General features: G+C 41.3%; 1 protein-coding gene across 1 annotated transcript in view; it reads right to left on the bottom strand.

Annotated features, from left to right (window-relative positions):
* PTPRG (protein tyrosine phosphatase receptor type G) overlaps positions 1–20110 on the bottom strand; it is a 412655-nt gene that overhangs the window by 187159 nt on the left and 205386 nt on the right. The window contains exons 3-4 of the mRNA XM_037383177.1: positions 6173–6352; positions 378–526 (exon numbers count right to left, since the gene is read on the bottom strand). Coding sequence (XP_037239074.1) covers positions 378–526; positions 6173–6352 — 329 coding nt within the window. The remainder of the gene's footprint in view (positions 1–377; positions 527–6172; positions 6353–20110) is intronic.

Here is a 20110-nt window from a genome sequence, read left to right as displayed (position 1 = left end):
GGCTTCCAAACCGCTGCTATTTGTTTGTAAGCATCATGGGAAAGAAAAGATTTGGAGGACAACGAGGTCACTTTGCGGATATTTGCAAGGAGATCCTCCCACACATGGAAAGCTTATGGGAGAAACAAGAAAAGTGGCTGTTTGCAACTTAACCCATGGGACACGAGAGCTGGCAACACTAGCAAAGCAGAGCTCAGAGCTGACATTGCAAAAGCACATAAGAGATGATAGATGGAGTACTGCAAGGGCCGGAAGGGCCTTGAGAGCGATATGTTCACTGAAGGAAACATTGCCCTATTTCACAGTCGTCTCAAACTACAGCAATACATTCTGATTTTATTTTTTTCAACAACATAAGCGCATGTCTTTCCACTCACCTCAACAGGGAACCTCTTGCCATTGATGCTGTGCTCAGAGCCAGCTGATCCGTTGCTTTGACCCCAGTGAAACTCCACTTTCTCTGCCTTGAATCTGCCCGGCAACCCGGCACCACTGACAAAATAATCATCCTTCAGCAGGATAGCAACTGCACACACAGAACAACGAGAAACACATTCTTAGCACAGTTTTTCTGAAGCATTTACACTTTTTGCTCATTACATTAGAATACTTCTAATGTAAGTAAAATGTCGGGTCATCTTTTTCCACTTTACAGGGATTGGTTTACAAAAAAAGTCTACAAGTAATACTGGCTAATTATGGAAGTGATTATGAATTTACATAGACTACAGAAAATCCTGAAGTCCAAATTTCTCAAGGACTTTTTGTCCTCCTTATTGAACTTTGATTGAAATTTAAACAGCAAACTCCATCAAAACCTGTTTATCGTGGTTCCAGAGAGTAACAGCTGACTATGTTCCTTGGCCTTACAAACCACTGAAGGTCAGTAGCTCACAAGTTAGGTAAAGAATGGATCCTCTGGCTGTTGGATTTCCTCTGTTTTGTTAGGGGCAGGGGGAGACATCCTTGTGCCCTGTCACACCTCCACCGCTGCACATGGTGGGTACCTTCCTTACCCTCCCTGCTCCTCCTTTCTGTAAAATGGGGAAAGTGACAATAATGTTTTTGAGACTCACTCATGAGATGTCCTCCATAGGAACTGGGTTTTATTAGTCACTCTGACAATATTATTATGTGATTCAATAAGGATCAGAAGGATCTCCTTTGTATTTTTATTTCCAAAAGCCTTTGTATTTTATGTAACAATAAAAGCTGCAGGTCCAAACAAGAGCGCAAAATCATATGGTGGAAGCTGGTACATGTTACAGGGGAGGTCCATGGTCCAACCCAGAACTGAATCCAGCTTTCAAAAAATTTCCTGTTTGCTGCTCAAACTAAAAGATTACCTGCCTTTCTAGCATCTTCCATTTTCAATATGCATGATCCCTAAAAATTACTACCCTACAAAATCCTTTCTTCTCATCCCTTACAAAACTGTTGCTTAAAAACAGAACTAAAATTAGGATTTTGTTCTTGTAAAAGCCATTGCTGTGCCCAGAATCCTGTGATTAAAGTTTTTGTGTTGGTTTTCTGAATTTTTTTTTTAATGGGAATAGCATAACCCAGAAGGATTTCTCTGTGTTCTCAAGCCAACTGTGTCATCACAATGGGAACATTAATATAAATCCAATTTATTATGTAAGAGGGAGGATTTTGTTCACTGCTGAAAAAACAAAAAAAGCTATTTGTGAAAGAAAAGTTATTCCTCTGTTCATGAATCAGTGGCAGGCTTCGCTGCGGACTACGCTTTCTGCTGCACCAGGGCTGCCCCCCCCATGAGCCCAGAGAGCTGGCTACAGCAGCCTCGTCTCAGGCTCAACTGTACAATTCAGACACGTCTCAACTTTAAATTGTTTATGTTAAAATCATCTAAATGTTAAATTGTTTGAGATGTTCAGATGTTTCTAAATTGTGCTACTTATATCATGGGACTATTTTCTTCCACGATTTCTGGTTCGTTCAGCACTCCCTTTGCATCAAAGTGTTTGTGTAGGAAGATGGGGGGTGCAGGACTGGCTGTAGGATATTGCCTGTGTCAGCCAGGGTACAACTGGTGGTCACCATCTTCTTACACCAAATCTGTGAAACACAAGGCGCTGAAAGCACCATCGCTCTCTTTCTCCCTTAAAAAATTCTCAGTGAGCTCAGCAGTACTTTAAATACTGAAAATCTCACTCAATTGGTTAAAAATTCCATAGATAAAATTGTAGGAGATGAGGAATACAGGAAAGCAGATTCGTGTGCATCTGTTAAGAACCTCTGTGGGGATTCAGTTGCATCTAATAAATATTTGATAGTTCCTAAATCATTTATGGCTCTGTCAGGGGTCATTTTACTTGTTTTAGATGAATAATTAAAAGGATAATTAGGAGGATGTACAATCTGAAATGTTCATCTAATTGTTCATTTTACAGTATTTCTTACACTGCTGAGCTGTACGACACGTGTTCCCATCACCTTCCTATCTTAAGCAGCATCCCCTTATTGCCAGCGATGTGGTGGCTTCCCTCCCTTCCATGTGATCTCTACTATTCAGGACTAAAGTAACCAAACATCACCTTACTGGGCTTTGAGAGCTGCTGCCTTTATCCAATGAGTTCTGCAGAATGCACAGCAAGGAATCAAACCCCGAGGCCTGCTAATTTGAAGTACTATATAACTGAGATTATCAAACCACAGCCACCAGGATCACAATTGTGTGATGCCATTTGCAGGATCAGGGCTGGAGCTGTATGCCCATCACCCTCACGAGAGCAAAAATAAACCTGGATACAAAGCAGCTCTTCGCCTGTCTTAGCAGAGCGGCTCTGATGGTCAGGACAAGCCAGAGTGACGCACATCATGTAGGAAAAGTACTTAACAAAAACACACCTCTGGCAGAAATTTTAGCAGGTTTTTCTCAGTGGAAGGCATTTCAGAAGTTCTCAGTGACATAAAAAGTGGTAAAGTGGTAATGTCTGTGTAATGCTGGCGAGGGTACTGCTCCCACCAGCACTCTTCCCACAGGGAAGGTCAGGCTTGCAGAAGCCTCATCAGCCTCAGGCCTGGTTGACACCAGCTAACAATTATGAGGTGTCACATATGAAAACAAATAATGCAAATGTAACTATGAAATGTGCTTATACACTCCAAATGATCTTTACCACTAGGGGACCAGCTACTATGGTGATGAAATCGAACCCACATTAGTGCCTCTGTCAGTGTAATAATGCACAAAAGCATTTCCATCGAGACAGAGGCTTAACAAATCCATTTCCATTTTCTGAATGAAACACTGTTTTCTGTACACTGTCTGCCCTTTACCTGATGTGGTGGAGGAGTGGGAACAAGCAAAAGCACAACACATCTAAAAAGCCATAATCTCTTTATCTTTAACATTTCAAAGCATAAAAATAAATAATTGTTCTATCCGGGGTGGAGGGGGTGGGGGTGGGGAGGGGAAAGAAAAAAGAAAAAGAATTGCTAACTCCAATAGTAATAACCCAAGTAACACATTTCCTGGCAGTTGATGAGTGTCAAGGTTAAGGGCCTTTGGCTTTCCCTTGGACCCCTGTCTCTATTAACCAGTCATTAATTGCTGAGAAATGCCCTCTACATCCGTCACCATTGCTTAAACAGATATTTAGTTTACTGTCTCTGTCAGTCTGCAATATGAAGGTCTCATGTGGCCATCTGCTCCATGACTCTGCTGCCAAAATGCATCACGATTCATGGCACAGCCTGCCTCTACGTTCTACCCACAAGCCAAAACATCCTACTTGGTTTGCTGCTCTACCACTTACCCCCTAAAAAAAAATAATCTCAGACAAGTTTCTTCAAAAGGCCAGAAAACCCAAGAAAAGGAATGGGATTTGATAAAATAAGGGAGGAGTTAAAAGCTCAGCAGAAGAAATCAGGGATGACAGCAAGGCAAAAAGAGTCTTCACGTTACCAGTAAAAGGCCGTAAGTTACCAAGAAAACTGACAGTTACTGTTGCTCTGTGAAGCAATAACTTGTCAGCAAAAATCCATACCCCAGTGGGTGAAGAAATCAAATATAGCAGCAGTGCTAAAATCACCCAGCAGAGAAGACTGAAGATACAGCTTTCACTGCCAACTGCATGGAGACTGGAAAATCTGCTGGCACGTTTTGGTTCAACAGAACAAGGTTCTGGCTTGTATCCGAAACAGTGTGGCCAGCAGGACCAGGGCAGTGATCATCCCCTGAACTGGGCACTGGTGCGGCTGCACCTCGGACCCTGGGTTCAGGTTTGGGCCCCTCACTCCCAGACAGACACTGAGGGGCTGGAGCGTGTCCAGAGCTGGGCAGGGGCTGGGGAAGGGGCTGGGGCACAGGTCTGATGAGGAGCAGCTGAGGGAGCTTGGGGGTTCAGCCTGGAGAAGAGGAGGCTCAGGGGGGACGTATCGCTCTCTACAACTGCCTGAAAGGAGGCTGGGCTGGGCTGGGGTCGGTCTCTTCTCCCAGGTAACAAGCGGTAGGACAAGAGGAAAGAGGAAAAGGCCTCAAGTTGCGCCAGGGGAGGTTTAGGTTGGATGTCAGGAAAAAAAAGGGTTATCAAGCACCGGCACAGGCTGCCAAGGGAGGTGGTGGGGTCACCATCCCTGGAGGTATTTAAAAGACCTGTAGTTGTGGCACTCAGGGACACGGGTTAGTGGTGGGCTTGGCAGTGCTGGGTTAACAGCTGGACTTGAGGATCTTAAAGGCCTTTTTCAACCTAAACAATTCAGTGATTCTAACATGGTTTCCTATTGTATGTGCAACAATATGTTCCTATTACACATACAGTACAGCATTAGCATCTCTCTTAGAACAGCACCATCACTTTTCCGTGGTATTTCTAATTACATTTATTACTGGTTAGTATAAACACCCCTCTGTGACTAAAAGGGCTGGGTGCATAGCATGAATAGATTATTTAAACACCAAATTTCCATAGCATTCAACCTTGCTTGAACCTCATGTTGCTACAAAGGGCAACAAAATCAGGATTTCAAAGTAAACAGAAGCATTTCTTAGTGAAGCTGGAAAAACCCCCAGTATTGTATCAAAAACCCAAGCTATGCTTGGTGGTAGTTTATGTTAACTGGATTTGCTTTGCAGCGAAGGAAAACAGGATCACAGCCTGTCACTCCATTTCATCTCAGGGGCAGTAACTCTCAACTCCCCCTAAGATCCTGAATTTCTGGAACTGGATCTGAAGCGCTTGCTGAACTCCAGGTTGCAGCTCGGATCCAAAGTTCCCTGGAAGCAATGGGTGTATCTGAGGCTGTGCTGCGTGCACAGCTGTGCGGCAAACTCCCAGAGCAGGTACATGCCCCAGGTTTTGCTAGCAGACCTCTGACTAGGGACACATTACATAAAGCACTATAGAGATGTATGTAGAATGTTAATAAAGATAAAAATATACTTCCAATAAGTAAAATTGAATTAATTAGTGGTTTAATCCAATTCCCTAAAAATATTTGACCTTGTCAAATGAAGAGGGTGCCCTTATAATTTCAGCTTTTTACATTTTTAGAATTAAAGAGTCATCAAATGCATGCGGCTTTGCATATAAATCAACCTTGACCTTTCGGTGAACTGTTTTGGTAAAAATAAGCAGTACTCTGTTCTTTTCTCTGAAAGCCAGAACAGACAGAGCAGAAGAGGATTCAGTTCAGTGAAGAACACAGTGCTATAATAATCATATCAGAAACACATTAATAAGCCCCCACTACTCTGAGCAGTTATTGCTCTTTCTTCTCTAAAACCTTCCAATTTCTAAGACTTCCTCTTTCCTTCCCCCTGAGCCTCGCATCTCAGCATTCTTTTGGATTTGATGTTACAGCCTCCGAAAGCTGATAATTCAAGGTTACACCTTGAAACTCTTATATAGCCTTTTATTCTGAGGAACAACTGACTACCAAGAGAATTATTTTATACTGAGAACCTTAAAAAAAAAAAACCCTTAAAAAAACCCTCTTAAAATCAATCTGCAGAACTAGCTTTGCACAGAATGCAGAGGCAGACATAGGTGGCTGCTGCTGGAAAATTGTATTTAAAAAAAAAATAAAGAAAAAAAGAAAAGCAGCAAAACCCAAACAACAGAACAATGAAAAAGGAGGGTGGAACATGGCTTGAATTTTTAATTGACTGCAGGCAGGCTATGAAGACAAATGAAAAAGAACATACCCGTTTTTCCTGTGTTTTTCATCCAAGTCTTGTTTGAAGATTCATTGTCAAAACCATCAAGTTGCAGTTCTTGATACTCATCTCCAACATGAGCCTGATGGTCTATGATGTCTATGGGAGACTGGTGAGATCCTCCACACTTCTCGCTGGAAGTAACCCAGTGCTCGGGACCATAGGTACCTGTTAAAAAATACCAACGCCAATTAACGTTCCAGTGGCTCAATAGCTGTGGATTACTCTTAAGTAAGAGGACGAAGCACTTAAACTCCTCAGGTAACTCCACTGCAGTCACACTTCCCGTGTTTGAAAGAGGTTAAGACTTGTAAACTTAGGAGGAGATTGGAATCCATTAGCTTTGTATAGTACTCCAGCTTTGCCTCTAGCAGTAACGAACAATGGCCTTTTTTTTTTTTAATTACTATTCCATAAAACTATCTGCAATTCCCAAGTTCCCCTCATGCATATGATGTCAATTAGCATAGCGTTACAGAAACTTTATCCTAAACCCTCAGCCTTATTATATTACTATATGGTTTACCTTTTCACATGAGACAAATAATGTAACAGCTCCCCATTAACCCACATCTGTGCAATACTCTGCTTAGATAATATGATCTTTATTAATGATCTCACTTATTTTGGAGGTTTTGAGGACAGAAAAGATAAGAAAGAATTAAGCAAAATGAATACTGGTAAATTTGAAGAAAACAATGAAAGAAAAAAATTTACTCTGGATGAAGTAAAGAGGACAATGACCTGTCTGGAAAACACCATAACTTTCTTTTGCTGCTGTTCTTACATGAGTTTTCTGTTTCCCTTATTACCACAGTCTGTTCTCACCTGACATAAACTACTCTCTCAAAACAAGTCAAGTCAAATATTAACAGTAAATGAGAAGCTCCAAGGACTGATGGGCAGAGTCTACCATACTTGGCTGTACCTGAGCACATCAGAGCCATCTGTATTACACGGCATCTAGCCAAAAGCAGACACAGAACCAAATACTGTCACCTCTCCTCCTCTCCACACTCTGCTCTCTTTTTTATTTTAAAAAGTTACAGGGAGTAGGTTTAAGTTCTGGAAATCAATATAAACTTCTGTATTTTGTGAGCCCATTGCTAGCCACCATTCAAGGTCCATAAGAGAAAGTCATCCTACAGCTACAAAGAGAAATGACACCAGCAGCCTCTGTCCCCAGCCCGTCAGTGTTCTCATAGGCTCAGCATAATGCTTTAAAGTGCTTTTTAGTAGTTTAAGATACTGTTATTACAGCTGTCCAGCCAACTCATAAGGCAGAGGAGGAGTGCACCCTGCTCCTGTTCCAGAGCTTTCACCAGCTCCAAATTATTTTTTTGGTGTATTTATGAGTCTTAAACCCCTAAATTGTTTAACTAAATTTCATGACAGGATTGCACCAGCACTGCTGCTGGGAGAAGAAAAGCAGCAGTATCTTATGGTGTGGTGGTGGAGCTGCAAGAGGTAGTATCACAAACCACCACTAAATCTGCCAGAGAGTGTCTACCACAGCCCCAACTCACCGTACCCATTCTGTGGGGTTCTCCAGCATGAACAGTCAATAAAAATAATACATTAAAAAAAGAGGTTTCAGGCAAGGACCTTGTCATTCCCACTGTATACCAGCTCTAGATGCACTCTGAAACAGGGACCTTCAGCAGCACATACAGGAGCATCTCCAGTGAATTTCAAATTTTTCTTATGACCTCCCTCTCCAATTCTTAAATTGTATTAACACGGACTAAGAGATTATTTTCCTATGAGTGCAAACAGTGGTTTAAGCTCCTGAAATAACAGCACAGAGTTCTTGTAAAGCGCTTCTCGCTCACGGTTCTTGGAGTGCTTTACAGCAGGGATCAGCAACATTATTCTCATGTAAGGACAGGGAAATTGATGGCCTGAGGAGGGAAGCAACTTGCCCAAGCTCATATACCAAAACCAAGTTACAACCCACAGCTGAATGCTGCTCTCCCGGGACCCCTGATGTCATACCTGTATCGTACCACTGAACTACATAGTCAGCGTGTCTGTTCAATGGGCAAACAGCAGTAAATGATGCCCAAATATGCATTTATTACTCTTCCATCTCAGAAGCATATGTAAATTCAATTAGTGCCACCCAAACCCAGCAGTTGTGAAGGCCAGCTTCTTTGGCCCCTGGGTTTTAATCTGTCTAGTTGCAACATGCATTCTTCCTATCTTCCTGTGGGCTAATGCAAGACACTTAATCAATAGCAAGACTTTGTGCTACAGTCATCACACACAAACACTGTAAGGTAACCAAAACAACAAGAAAGTGTTTTACTTTCAACTACATTTAGGCAAATTGCAACATCCTTTAAAAATAATTTACACATCTGCACAGGTTAAAAATCAGTTACGTTTATCTCATGGCTCAACTTGCATTGTCAGCAAAATCCACTTCCAGTTAATTTCCCAAGGAGAACAGAATTATTAAAAACCTGTGTTACACTCAAACACAGATATTTTTCCTGCATCAGGATGCTCTTAGTAATTGCTTTGCAGTAAATTAATTGGCAATTCAGATTTACTTTTCATATAACCTTGCGTTTACTCCATGAAATTTGGGAATTTGCTTTAAAATGTTTAGTACTACACATAATCATCAAACCTGCCAGCTCTAATTTTTTGGCTTTGTTATAAACATGGGGCAAGCTTTTCAAAAGCACTCTGCTCACAGAGGCTATCGCAGTAGTTTCAGCTGTGCATTCAAAAGAAGCTGTGCACTCAAATTTTTCTTTAAATATTTTGGTGTCAATGGGGAGATATTTGTGGGGCTTTTTTTTGAGTAGGCAGATTTAATTTAACAGGGACTGTATGGCTCCTTCCATGCATATTGTCACAAAGACTTGTTTGGGTTTTTTTTTTAAGTATAGCCAACTCAATCAATTAGCAGTGAAAACTGTCTTGTCAAAATGTATAAAATAAGCCATAAAGGTGAACAAACAAACAAACCAATCACCATGTTGAATTAGAACCTCAAGTCACTTAGTTACCTGGACTGACTCTTGTGGAAATGTAGCTCTTCACAGACCTTTAAAGGCTTGTATAGCTTTGTATCATTAAAAAAAAACACATTAAGTCTGCTTTTTTAAAAATTAAACTTGTTTGGATTAATTTAATAGCAATGCATCTCTTTCCATAAATACAGTAGCTTCACTTGCTCCTAAAACTATAATTTACAAAAGAAAGCCTAGCAGTATCTGCTCTCTTCGTGTGATAGTATTAGTTTTCATGCATAAAATGTTTCTGTAATGGTGCTGAATTATTAAAGAAAAATCTAATGCAATGAAACTCACTCAGCAATTCAAAACCCCAACTTAGTGCTGGTGCTGTGACTCCAAGTCCTGACATCCCAAATTACAGTCATAAGGGTAAGCTCTGATTTAGAAGTTCAAGACCTGCTAGTTAAAATCAGCACAGGATTTTATAAATGGCTAGGTTTTCCATTAATTTCTTTCAGAAGTTTTTGATATGCAAATTATTACATGCAATATGACCTACACCATTATGGCAGCAATTCTAGACAGAAATAGAGGCCATGACCCCAACATTGCCATTCCCAGCGGCGCAGGACTGGAGCCATCCCACCTTTAACAATTAGCGTGAAAAGGCAGGCTAGGGGGCCAAGAAGAAAAATTTTTAGTTTGAGACCAAAGTAAATAAATTATATCCCCTAACCAGAAAAAAATAAGCTAAACAATCTATAAAATGTAATCAAGAATAGTGCAGTGGGATTAATTTATTCACTGGTAGCCATCAGAAGGTTTAGGCGTAACTGCCTGCTTTTTTCCATGGACATTCAAGTGCAGTTTTAATTGAAACTGATCTTCCACTACTGATTTCAAATTAATTCTTCTTCCAAGTGTTCTCATGCTCCAGACATCCTTGCCTTGCAAAAAACCCTATATCATTAGAGGAGGAAATAGAACACTTTTTCTAAGCTTGCAGGTATTGATTACCTATTCCTTCCATCAAAGCACAATTGCCATTCTGCACTGTATAAATCTCTTCAGTGTTAGACACTTTATAAAGTACTGAGAATTATATCATTAATCATTTGCAGTTACACCTGTCTTGCTTTATTGAATTCTTTGTTTTTTAGAACTTTAAATAAATGCTTTTAAATAAAAACATGACACTAAATAAAGACTCTGTTTCACTTAAACCTGGTAAAAAAAAAATCCCTTCATTCTGTGTGTGACATTTACCCATCTGAAACAGAATAACTTACAGCTATTTGTATTTCATTTTTCCAACAGTAAGCATCATGGCTTTAATCAAATAAAATTTGGAACAAATTTGAATTGCCCTTGTAAGGGCTGACAAATAATTTGGTTTTCAAAAACCCAAACAAGTTAAGAGTCCTCACCTGTGTTAATAAATACTACACATTTCCACTGAGATGGTAGAGCAACCAGCAAGCAAAGGTAAACATCAGACAGCCCCGTCCTGGAGCTGGAGCATTTGATGCAAAAGCAGCACTGAAACAGAATGGACTGGTAACACTTGGCATCTTCAGATATTGAAGTCTGTGTCCTCCCTTGGGGAAATCATGTGCTTAGGTCCAACAACTAAGTACACACACTGGGGAAGGAGGGCTGCGCTCACCCCCTGGTCAGCCAAATGAACAGCAGCGACATAAGCTGGCAACTGGAGCATGCCTGAGCTATGGGATGGGGCTGGGGGCTAAAGCAAGCAGTGAGAAAAGGGAATTTGGCTACAGTGACCCCCGCGTATTGCAGAGAGGAGGCCACCCCCTGTCAGCTGCCGCAGGGTGTTTTCTCACTCGGTCCCACCACACAGAGCTAAATGACACTTGCTGGTACAAAGGACAGAGCGTCTATCCAGCGCAGCCCCAGTAACTCCAGGTCCCCTGAAACCCTGCCCCGCATCCGCTTGTGGCTCAGGGAGCTGCAGGGTCCATGGATCTCCCAGGGCTGGCAACCCCCTGAGCTCATTTTGGATTGCAGCAAGGTCTCTGGAGACTTGGCCCTATCCCCACTGAAATCAGGGGCAAAAGGGCTGCTGGCTTCCAAGGTGTGAGAGCAGAGCTGGGGTCAGGAACCTCAGCAACACTGCAGCTTCTCACATGTGAAGTTTCAAACAACATGTAACACCAGAGATGTTATCACTCATCCTCATCTGAAATTACTTGATGCTTCCTATATGAATTCTGCATTCTTTTCTCATGCAAAAATCTTTCTGTCAATGACTGCAATTTCTTTAATAGTTTTTTAATACACAGGCTGCTCTTTAAATAGAATCCAAGATTACTTTTTTCTTCTTTTTACTGTACAGCCAAAACAATGAGCAGTCTTCCATTAATGAAAAACCATTAAAATAATGTATTCTGCCAAAATCTAATTAAAACTTGTACAGAAACTTCCACTTCAAAAAAATTCAAATATATTTTTCCTCCACAATCTTTTGTTTAAAACATCTCGTATTAAAACCACTGGCATTTCCTTGATTTTAAATAATTTTCCAAGTAATGGATCAGCTACTCCGGTATGTACTGGTGTCTAACACACATGCCTTTACACAACATCCAAATATAGTTTAACAGACACTAGCAAATTTTGGGTAATGTGATTCTGATCATTTGTTTACAAGTTAGTAAAAAGGGAGAAATGTCAACACTTGGGTTTTTTTTTTATTTCACTTGTTTTTAACATTTTCACAAAAATCTGACTTTAAATCCCAGGCCTGGCATCCAAAGAACTAGTTTAAGGAGTTTAATTTTGGAGTTTATTATTTGTTCTTATTGGGTTTTTAACAAAATTATCTTAGACAACTCTTTGCATTTGATGCCTCTTAACCTTTCCCTTTTTGAATGAAAATGGTAGCAAGGGTTGCAAAGCAACCAAAACCCCTCACTTCTGCAAATGAAGCAAATTAGCTTTGTCATTTCATGGGGACATCCTATCCCATTATCCTAATATGGGAGATCCTTCATCTGTCATTATGTGTAAGACAGGTATTTACAGAGCCATAAGAAAAACGGCACTGCAGAAAGGCTTATATCCCTGACCCCTTTTCCAGCTCTACTTTGTCTTCACCACCCCACATGTAGACGGCTCTTGCTGCTCGCTTGCATGTCCAAGTTATCTCTAGCATCTACCACAGGTTGCCTTCCTGCCTTACGCACAAGGAACAGAAAGGATTCAAGTGCTTAAAAGCCAAATCTCACTTGAAAGTCAATGGGGACAATCTCTGACACAGCGTTTTCAAAAGCGTCTCCCTATTTCGGATGTGTGACAGTACCGTGCCATTTAGTGCAAGTGGGTATAAAAGGGAAAATTCCAGGCTTCTCTTATGGCAAAATCCAACCAGTTATTAAGGATGGATGGAATGACACAGCGCATCTTCTTCACACAAAAATCTCTCAAACTTTGCTTGCACAGCTCTGGGTGGGTAGCTTAAAGACTTAAAGGACCACAGCAGGTAAGAAATCACAAGTTTTAAAGGCTTTGGATAAATAGGGATGCTTTCCTTCGCACGGACCGGCAGCTATGATCTGCCCAACCACCTCAGCATTTAGCTGAGCAACACTGAAGATGTGAATCTCTGCCTCTGAGTCTCTGTCATACCATGAGCCAAATCTCAAGAAACACTGTAAAGAAATGCCACCACCAGTAACAAAACCAGTTCCTTTTTTCACACTGAGAAAAAACAAGGAAGTGGTGCCCTTTCTCAGCTACAAAGCAATGCACTTCAATAGCAGGCTGAATTTTCAAACAGGAAAAAATAATTTAAGACAATCAAATATCAGTGAAATTCACTATGGAAACAAATGCATTTTAAAATCCTTCACAAATCTCAGCCTGGGTCTTCTCTCTGTTATCTTGGGCAAAAAAAAAATAGGAACTGTTACTTGATGCTATAAACCAAGACCACCACCACCTTTTGCCATTTAAAAGCAACCATATCAGTAAGTCCAGGAAGGCACCAGAGAAGGTGCTTACACCATGTGAGTTATGACAGGAGGCAGGGCATGTACTGCAGACCTGGACTGGTTGAAAAATCAGCGTCCCTTCACCCTCTCCTCTCACCTCCAGTTCCCTCCCAGGAAGAAGAAATCAAGTGAACCCCACAGGGTGAAGCCTAAAGACTGTATTTAGATACAAGGCAGAAAAGGATAATTTGAATGACGTTATCTCTTGCTGAGTCATTTACCATGAGGCTGCAAGGGTAAAGGTATAAAAATCCCTGAAATCCCTGATTAAAAAAAAAAAAAAAAATCGGTGGCATCTTCCAGAGGTCTTCCCATTGCAGAGAAAGCAATCAGGCTGTTGAATCATATTAGGGAGAAAAGTTGCTGAAATTATATTGTCCTGCTCTAAAATGATGGCATACCAAAATCAAAGAGATGGAGAAGGACAGCCTGTAGTTAGAGTTCACAGTGCTGTTTGAACAAAGATTTCAGGATTTCCTACCCAGAGGGAAAAGGGCTTTTCATTTTATTATTCTCTGTCACCACTCTGTTTAACATGAGACATTCATGCTTGCAGAAAATTCCAATTACTGCTTGAAAATTGAGACCGAATACCACGAGCAAGATCCTGAAAAGCTTGCTGAGACCTGAACAGGTCTAAGAATCATCCAGTATGCAAGCTCAGTATGGAAATGAGCGTACAAGGCATAAGAGTTGTAAACAGCCAAGAACAGTTTTTTTGAGAACTGAAAGAAAGACATTTTCCCCAAGAACAATCTCTGATAAGGGATATCTTAACCGGCAGTTGTTGGAACAAACACAAATACAGGAAGACAGAACAAAAAGGGTTTGGATTTAGATAAACTTTGAGCAACTGCTAGCAGCAACATCAGAAGCACCAACTCCTTTCTGCAGCGATGCCACCACACCTACAGAAATGTCCAGCCAAGGGCCTGGAAAAGCAAAGCTGATCTTCAAAACTGATTTTGTCAGTGATACTGCCTCACTGACAGAATCTGGCAGATGCGAAGAAAGGCTTTAAATCACGCTCCTAAATATAAACTATCCCATAATGTCTGTAGCTTTTAAACCTGAAGACAGAGTGAGGTGCATGTTCTCCTTAAATTTTCATATCCACAGATGCTACGATTATCGCTGGATTCTTTAATTAAACCTTACAATCTTCTTCTTTGGCAAAAATTTTAATGTATATGTTTGCAAAACCTTTGTAATCTGTAGTATATGTGTGAACATCTGTATTACACAGTCACAAACACAGTGCTTTTTTACTATGTATCTCCACACACACATATGCATAGTTTCTACATCCTAATTTTGTCCTCAAAAAAGTATGGTGCTGCCATGAATCTTGTATGAAGCTCCCACTGTACCCATCAACCTGCCAGTGGCACAAATGTATGATAAATATCCAACATCAGGAAACACCAGGACCTTAAGACAAATGTTGCAGGAAGCTCACAATAAAGTGGAGTAAGTGTAATTACTAAAACAAGCTTTTTCCATAAACATTTCAAGTTTTAGCATTTGTGAGCTGAATAATTTACCACCACACGGAAGTGAAAATAGTACTAAGTTTAGCTATGCTGGCAAAATAGTCTGGGGTTTTTTACAGGGTGTCTCACACAATAAACTCTTGATAGACACGACTAATGAGCTGTTGAGTTTTGTAACTCTAATAGTTCAAAAATATTTATATTGAGCACAGAGCACAACAATATCAAATAAATTATCATGAAGAACACACTGAGTGGGAGGATAAATTGTCGTATAGAAGGTGCCTGCTGGTGGCAAGTGAGTGAGACCATATACATCTCCATCCTCTGTTTTTTATATTTTTCTGCATTTTTAATAAATATATCTGACATCTCACACCATTCATTTCATAACTGTCTGAGGCCTTTTAAAAACTGCTCACCCCTGAGCTGCATATAATAAACGAGGTGATAACTTACAATATAAGGAGAAAACAGGAGATTAATTTATACAGACATTGTAAATTAACTTTCTTCTATTCCTGTACTAGTTGAGTAAAGCTCCATGAAGGCTAGGGACAGACATAAAAATAGATTTTTTCCTAAATATAATTTTAAAAAAGTATAAATCCTAATGGAAATTACTGAATGACGATGTATTATGAATCAATGCAGTAGCTCAATGACAGCGCTTTGCATTGCTGGGAGGAAGACATATTTCAGTAATGGGTGCCTCAGACAGGGCACGGGTGGCTCGGACAGGTCATGTCCAGGACAACTTTCTCTGCAGAAGGGTGTCTCTCTCTCACTGTCCTTTTTTCCTTTACAGGGCAATAGCTGTATAACAATGGACTTTGACAGCAGAAACACTTATATTGCTGTAGTGCCTAAATACAGGAAAAGGAAGAGGGGCTCCATTCTTCCACGTCCAGAGCAGCAAACAGCTCCTGCCTCGAAAAACTTACAACCAAACAATGTTAAGACAGAGCTGCAAGCAATCCAACACGAAGCACCTCAAATTTGAGCGCGTGCAACCCTCCTGGGCTAACCTACCCTATTCTGTAACAATGTGCTCTTCTACAAAGCCGTCTCCCTGAGCCGGACAACCCACTAGCACACCAGAAAGGCAACTGACCTTCCCATGGGACAGATGAGAAAAGAAATGCCAATTCTTCCAAAGAGCAAAGATAAACGAAGAAATGAGTCTGGTGTTTCATGGAAGTAAACAGATGAAGGAGCACAAGCACGTATAATGCTGGTGTAAACTGTGATTCCATCTGAGCTACTCCAAGAAGAAAGCACAGTGTGAATAAATCCCTGAGAAAATATAACAGAAGAAACTGGGCAGGAAACTTTCCCACCCAAGAGTTATGAGATGCAGATGGAGGCCTGAGGGGGGTCTTCAAGAAGGCTGTTGAAAGAAAAGGAAGGAAGAGTATCTGAATTTTGCTTGGTACTAATTTCAACATCCCTTGCCAGCACCCAGAGCAAGCAAAAGTGAGGGGGCTGAGCAGACAGCTTGCTGCTCAGTGCCTGTGACCTTACCACCAGAGCGCAGGTGATGGCCCCTGTAGGACCCATCCCATGCTGAACCCAGGCAGCAGCCTGAGAGCAGCTGTTGAGCTGAAACTGGTAGAGACATCTCCGTCTGCAGGAGGAGTGGGGCAAGAGGAAAACCTGCAAGAACATGTGTGGTGGGCTAAGGAACCTTTTTATGGGATCATTTTGTCTTTAAACCAGAGATCTTGGCTTGTTTGAGGGCTCCCATGCTGCTGAACCTGCCCAGCAGCTCAGAGATGAATGCTGAATGACAGTGACAGTAATAAGCCGTGACATTTAAGTCAGGAAATCTCAAATTCCCATCTTGCTTCTCTGTCTCCTTCCTACCACCAGGAGCTACACGCTCCATTTCACTCTCTTCCTTTATAAAAAAAGGAGAAGTTCACCTGTCTCGTCAGAGTATCTGCAAGGATTGCTCACAACTTGAGGAAAGCTGCAGAAATAAAAAGCGCAGTAACTGCAAGACTCAGCTGTCCTACTATGGACCTCAGGGCCAGGCTGCCTGCAAACAAATTTAGGAAAAACACGGTTCCAATTATTTCTCAAAGCACCACAGACTTGAATCCTACTACTTCTCACATGTACCCTTAATAGCCTTGATCTCACCAAAGAAACTGCTAACGTAAATGATGCCTCACTGTAACTTAATTATCTCCAATTTAGGTGGGTACGGGAACAGAAAGTACCTTTTCTTGATTCCCATCTGTTCCTCGTAACTAACTAAAGGAGCCTTCCCTAGAGCTCTGTCTGAAAGCCAGCATAAAAAAAAAAAAAAAAAAGGAGGAGGAAAGAAAGGAAAAAATTGTATATTTTTATTGAATTTTTGCAGGATGCAGGTTAATAAAACACCCACAGAGAGCACAGAGCAATATAGAAAGGGAATAAAGGGAGGGAGGGCTGATATCAATAAAGCCTATCCAGAGGCACTGGTGGGAGTGAAAGTACTCGCGATTTCAAAAGAAACCTTCCACAAAAATGATTTTCACTTGTTGCTTTGGATCAGGTTTAGAATTTACAAAAACCAGAAGTGTCCTAAGCAGACTAAAATTTAAAATCAGGAAGATAAAATTACCTGATGCTGAAACACATCACCTTCTGCCTTCCAGTACCCCTTCGTGATCCTAATCTGACCAGAAGACAGCCACCATACTAGGCCCGTACTGTTTAATTATATTAACAACACTGCAGTCCCCTAAATCACTCATTAAACCTTGACAAACACTGGCTTTGCTATGATATTTCCTTTTTAGGTGAAAATCAACTTTTGTCCAACTAAGTTCTTAATGACATCCCTGTTACAGCAGCTTTCTCAATCCAGCTGTCACTTTCACTAATATGCACCAGTAAAATAGCTCCCAGGAGAGTTTCTGGGAGATTGCCAGCTTTTACTTAACGACACGTTGTGAACCCTGGCCTCAACTTCCATTAACATTCAGTCTATGTTTCTACCATTAATTTAAGAGCATCAGGAGCAGGAATAAATAGGAAGACAATAAGCAACCATAGCATCCACTGTGAGGTACCCTAGCAGATAGCACTGCTTCTGTAGCTGCCAGAGAACACTTACAACTGTTTTTCTCATTTTTGTTCTATATTTCTTATTTCCAGTATGTTGCACTAAATGGCTTAAACTATTCAAAACCAGGTTTAGTTTTCTAATTAGGGAAGTCCAGAGTTTAAAAAAAAACCACCAAACAAAAACACAAAAAAAGCCCAAACCCAACAAATCCCAACAAACCAAAGTCTTGAAAAGTACCTAATGTTCCTAAGGTGTATCTTATTCCATCGCATCTCTCCTGCCTAGATGAGTTTTAGGCAGAAGTGTGTTAGTGCTGGAGGAGAGCACTGGCAGCAGCCCCCCTTCCCGCCCCACTGTCCCTTGGCTCTGCAGTCTTGCCTGGCCAGGACAGGCAAAGCCTCTGCACGCAAACAGCTGAGCAGCTGCTGCGGGGAAAAACCAGCTGCTGCAGAGAGCTGGCAGCACACTGACTGCTGTGACGGATGGAGCTGGGGTGAGCGTTGCAGGAGATTCACTCCCACAGTACCAGTGGTGCACAGTCAACCACTGATTTTAAAAAAAAAAAAAAAAAAAAAGGCTGGGATAAATGTTCTTTCCTCCAACACTGAATGAACATTTCATTTAGGGACATTCACCCCAGAGTGCAGCTTGCAGGCTTTGGGCCACAGCTTATCACTGGGATTGATTTTCCCCAGGGCAAGGTAAGAGCATCACCTGTCCCTTCACCTCCCTGTCTGCAGCTCACACAGCTGCCTGCTCCCTCCGATGGAAGCGTCTTCTTGCACTGCCGCCGAGGATGCTCGGGAGCGAGGCAGATGCTTTTGCACAGCGCTCCCCGCCCCTCTTGTCCCGGTGTGAGAAAGGCAGCAGCCAGCTTTGAACGCGCTTCCCTATGCTGTTTAGTCACAGCCCACAGTGACATATACCATAAAATGGAATCTGGAGTATAGCAGTTAACTGTGAAATCTCTAAGATATTGGATTTATATGGTGTCTGCAGAGCACATTAGAAGATCATCATCATCTTTTCAAGACAGTCATAATTATTCAGGTTGTTACTCTATCTCACCGGTGCTTTTGAAAAACTATTTAATATTAGCAAACCCTCACTAAAAACAATGTTTTGGTTGAGGGACTAATCTTCGTATCGGTACACAGCCGTACCTGGTCTTATCTACATTACCAATTCCCTGCTGATTGAGCGGATTCATTAACAACACAATCTCTGGTGACTGAAATGAAGTCTCATTCTTCGTATCACTGGTGCCTTGCTGTTTGCTTTTCCTTCACAGTATGCACACAAGTAATTAACTTACTATGCTCCGCTAGCTCCTGACACATTACTTGGCATAGAAAAATTCACTAGCAGGTAGTTAAGCATGCAAAATATTTTCAGTCAAATGAACTTCATAACAAAGCGCTACTTAGGAGAAATGCAGCTCCTCCTGATATGACGCTAACATGCACCCATACTGCCCGTACCAACAGGAGCTTTGAGTGGTATGGAAAAAAACTACATCATTTTTACCACTTTCACTCAATATGTAGGGACTTTCTTTAGGGGGAAAAGATGGCAAGCAGTAAAGACGTTCACTGAAAGGGTGAGCACGGAGATCAACCTGAGTGGCCCTTATGAAAGTCTGACATAACAAGGACAGACACAGGTTCCATACAGTACAGAAGAAAAAAGGGGGGAAAAAAACCCCAAAGCAAAGAGGAGATTCACTTCAATGCACATTACTGAGACTACTGGTGTCTGGAAGAACAGAACAGTGCTTTTCAACTTTTATATCGCATAAAAGTATTTCGCTATTTTAAGCATAAAGTGCTTTTAAGCCTAGAGTTCAATGACAGTGAAAACTCCCCAAATAAAAATTTGCAATGTATTATACATTCCACCTAAGAGACTCCATCCAGGAATGTCAAGAGGTAAAACTGGAGTAAAGTTGCTCCTATACTTATCTGTCTGTAAGATGAAAGGTTATGATACAAATAGATGGTGACTTACTCAGCACAGCAGCAGTGCAAGGATACTGGGCTGACTCCAGTGCAAACTGGTGGGACGAAACACAAAAGCCAGTCTTTGTCTGAAGTGACAGGACTTGGCACTGATTTTGATAACACCAGGACTTTCCCTTGAGAATATAAAGACACCAGAGCCTTTGTGGGGTGCTCCTCCAATCTAAATGTGCTCTAAACTAAGACTTTAATTACCTTAAATATTTTTTCAGTACCAGAGACTGGTAAGCATGTGATCTTCATGCCATGCTGGCGTAGCCTGGCTAGTGTCATACAAAACCACTTCCCTTGCTCTACACTGTCCTGACCCTTCCTTTAAACCACAAGTAACTGAAACACCAAAATGTATGAAAAAAAAATATCAGGGACTTGGCT

The sequence above is a fragment of the Falco rusticolus genome, chromosome 4 (genome assembly GCF_015220075.1).
Source record: "Falco rusticolus isolate bFalRus1 chromosome 4, bFalRus1.pri, whole genome shotgun sequence".
NCBI lineage: Eukaryota > Metazoa > Chordata > Aves > Falconiformes > Falconidae > Falco > Falco rusticolus.
The sequence above is the reverse complement of the archived record's forward strand: the minus strand, read 5'-3'. Positions and strand labels throughout refer to the sequence as shown.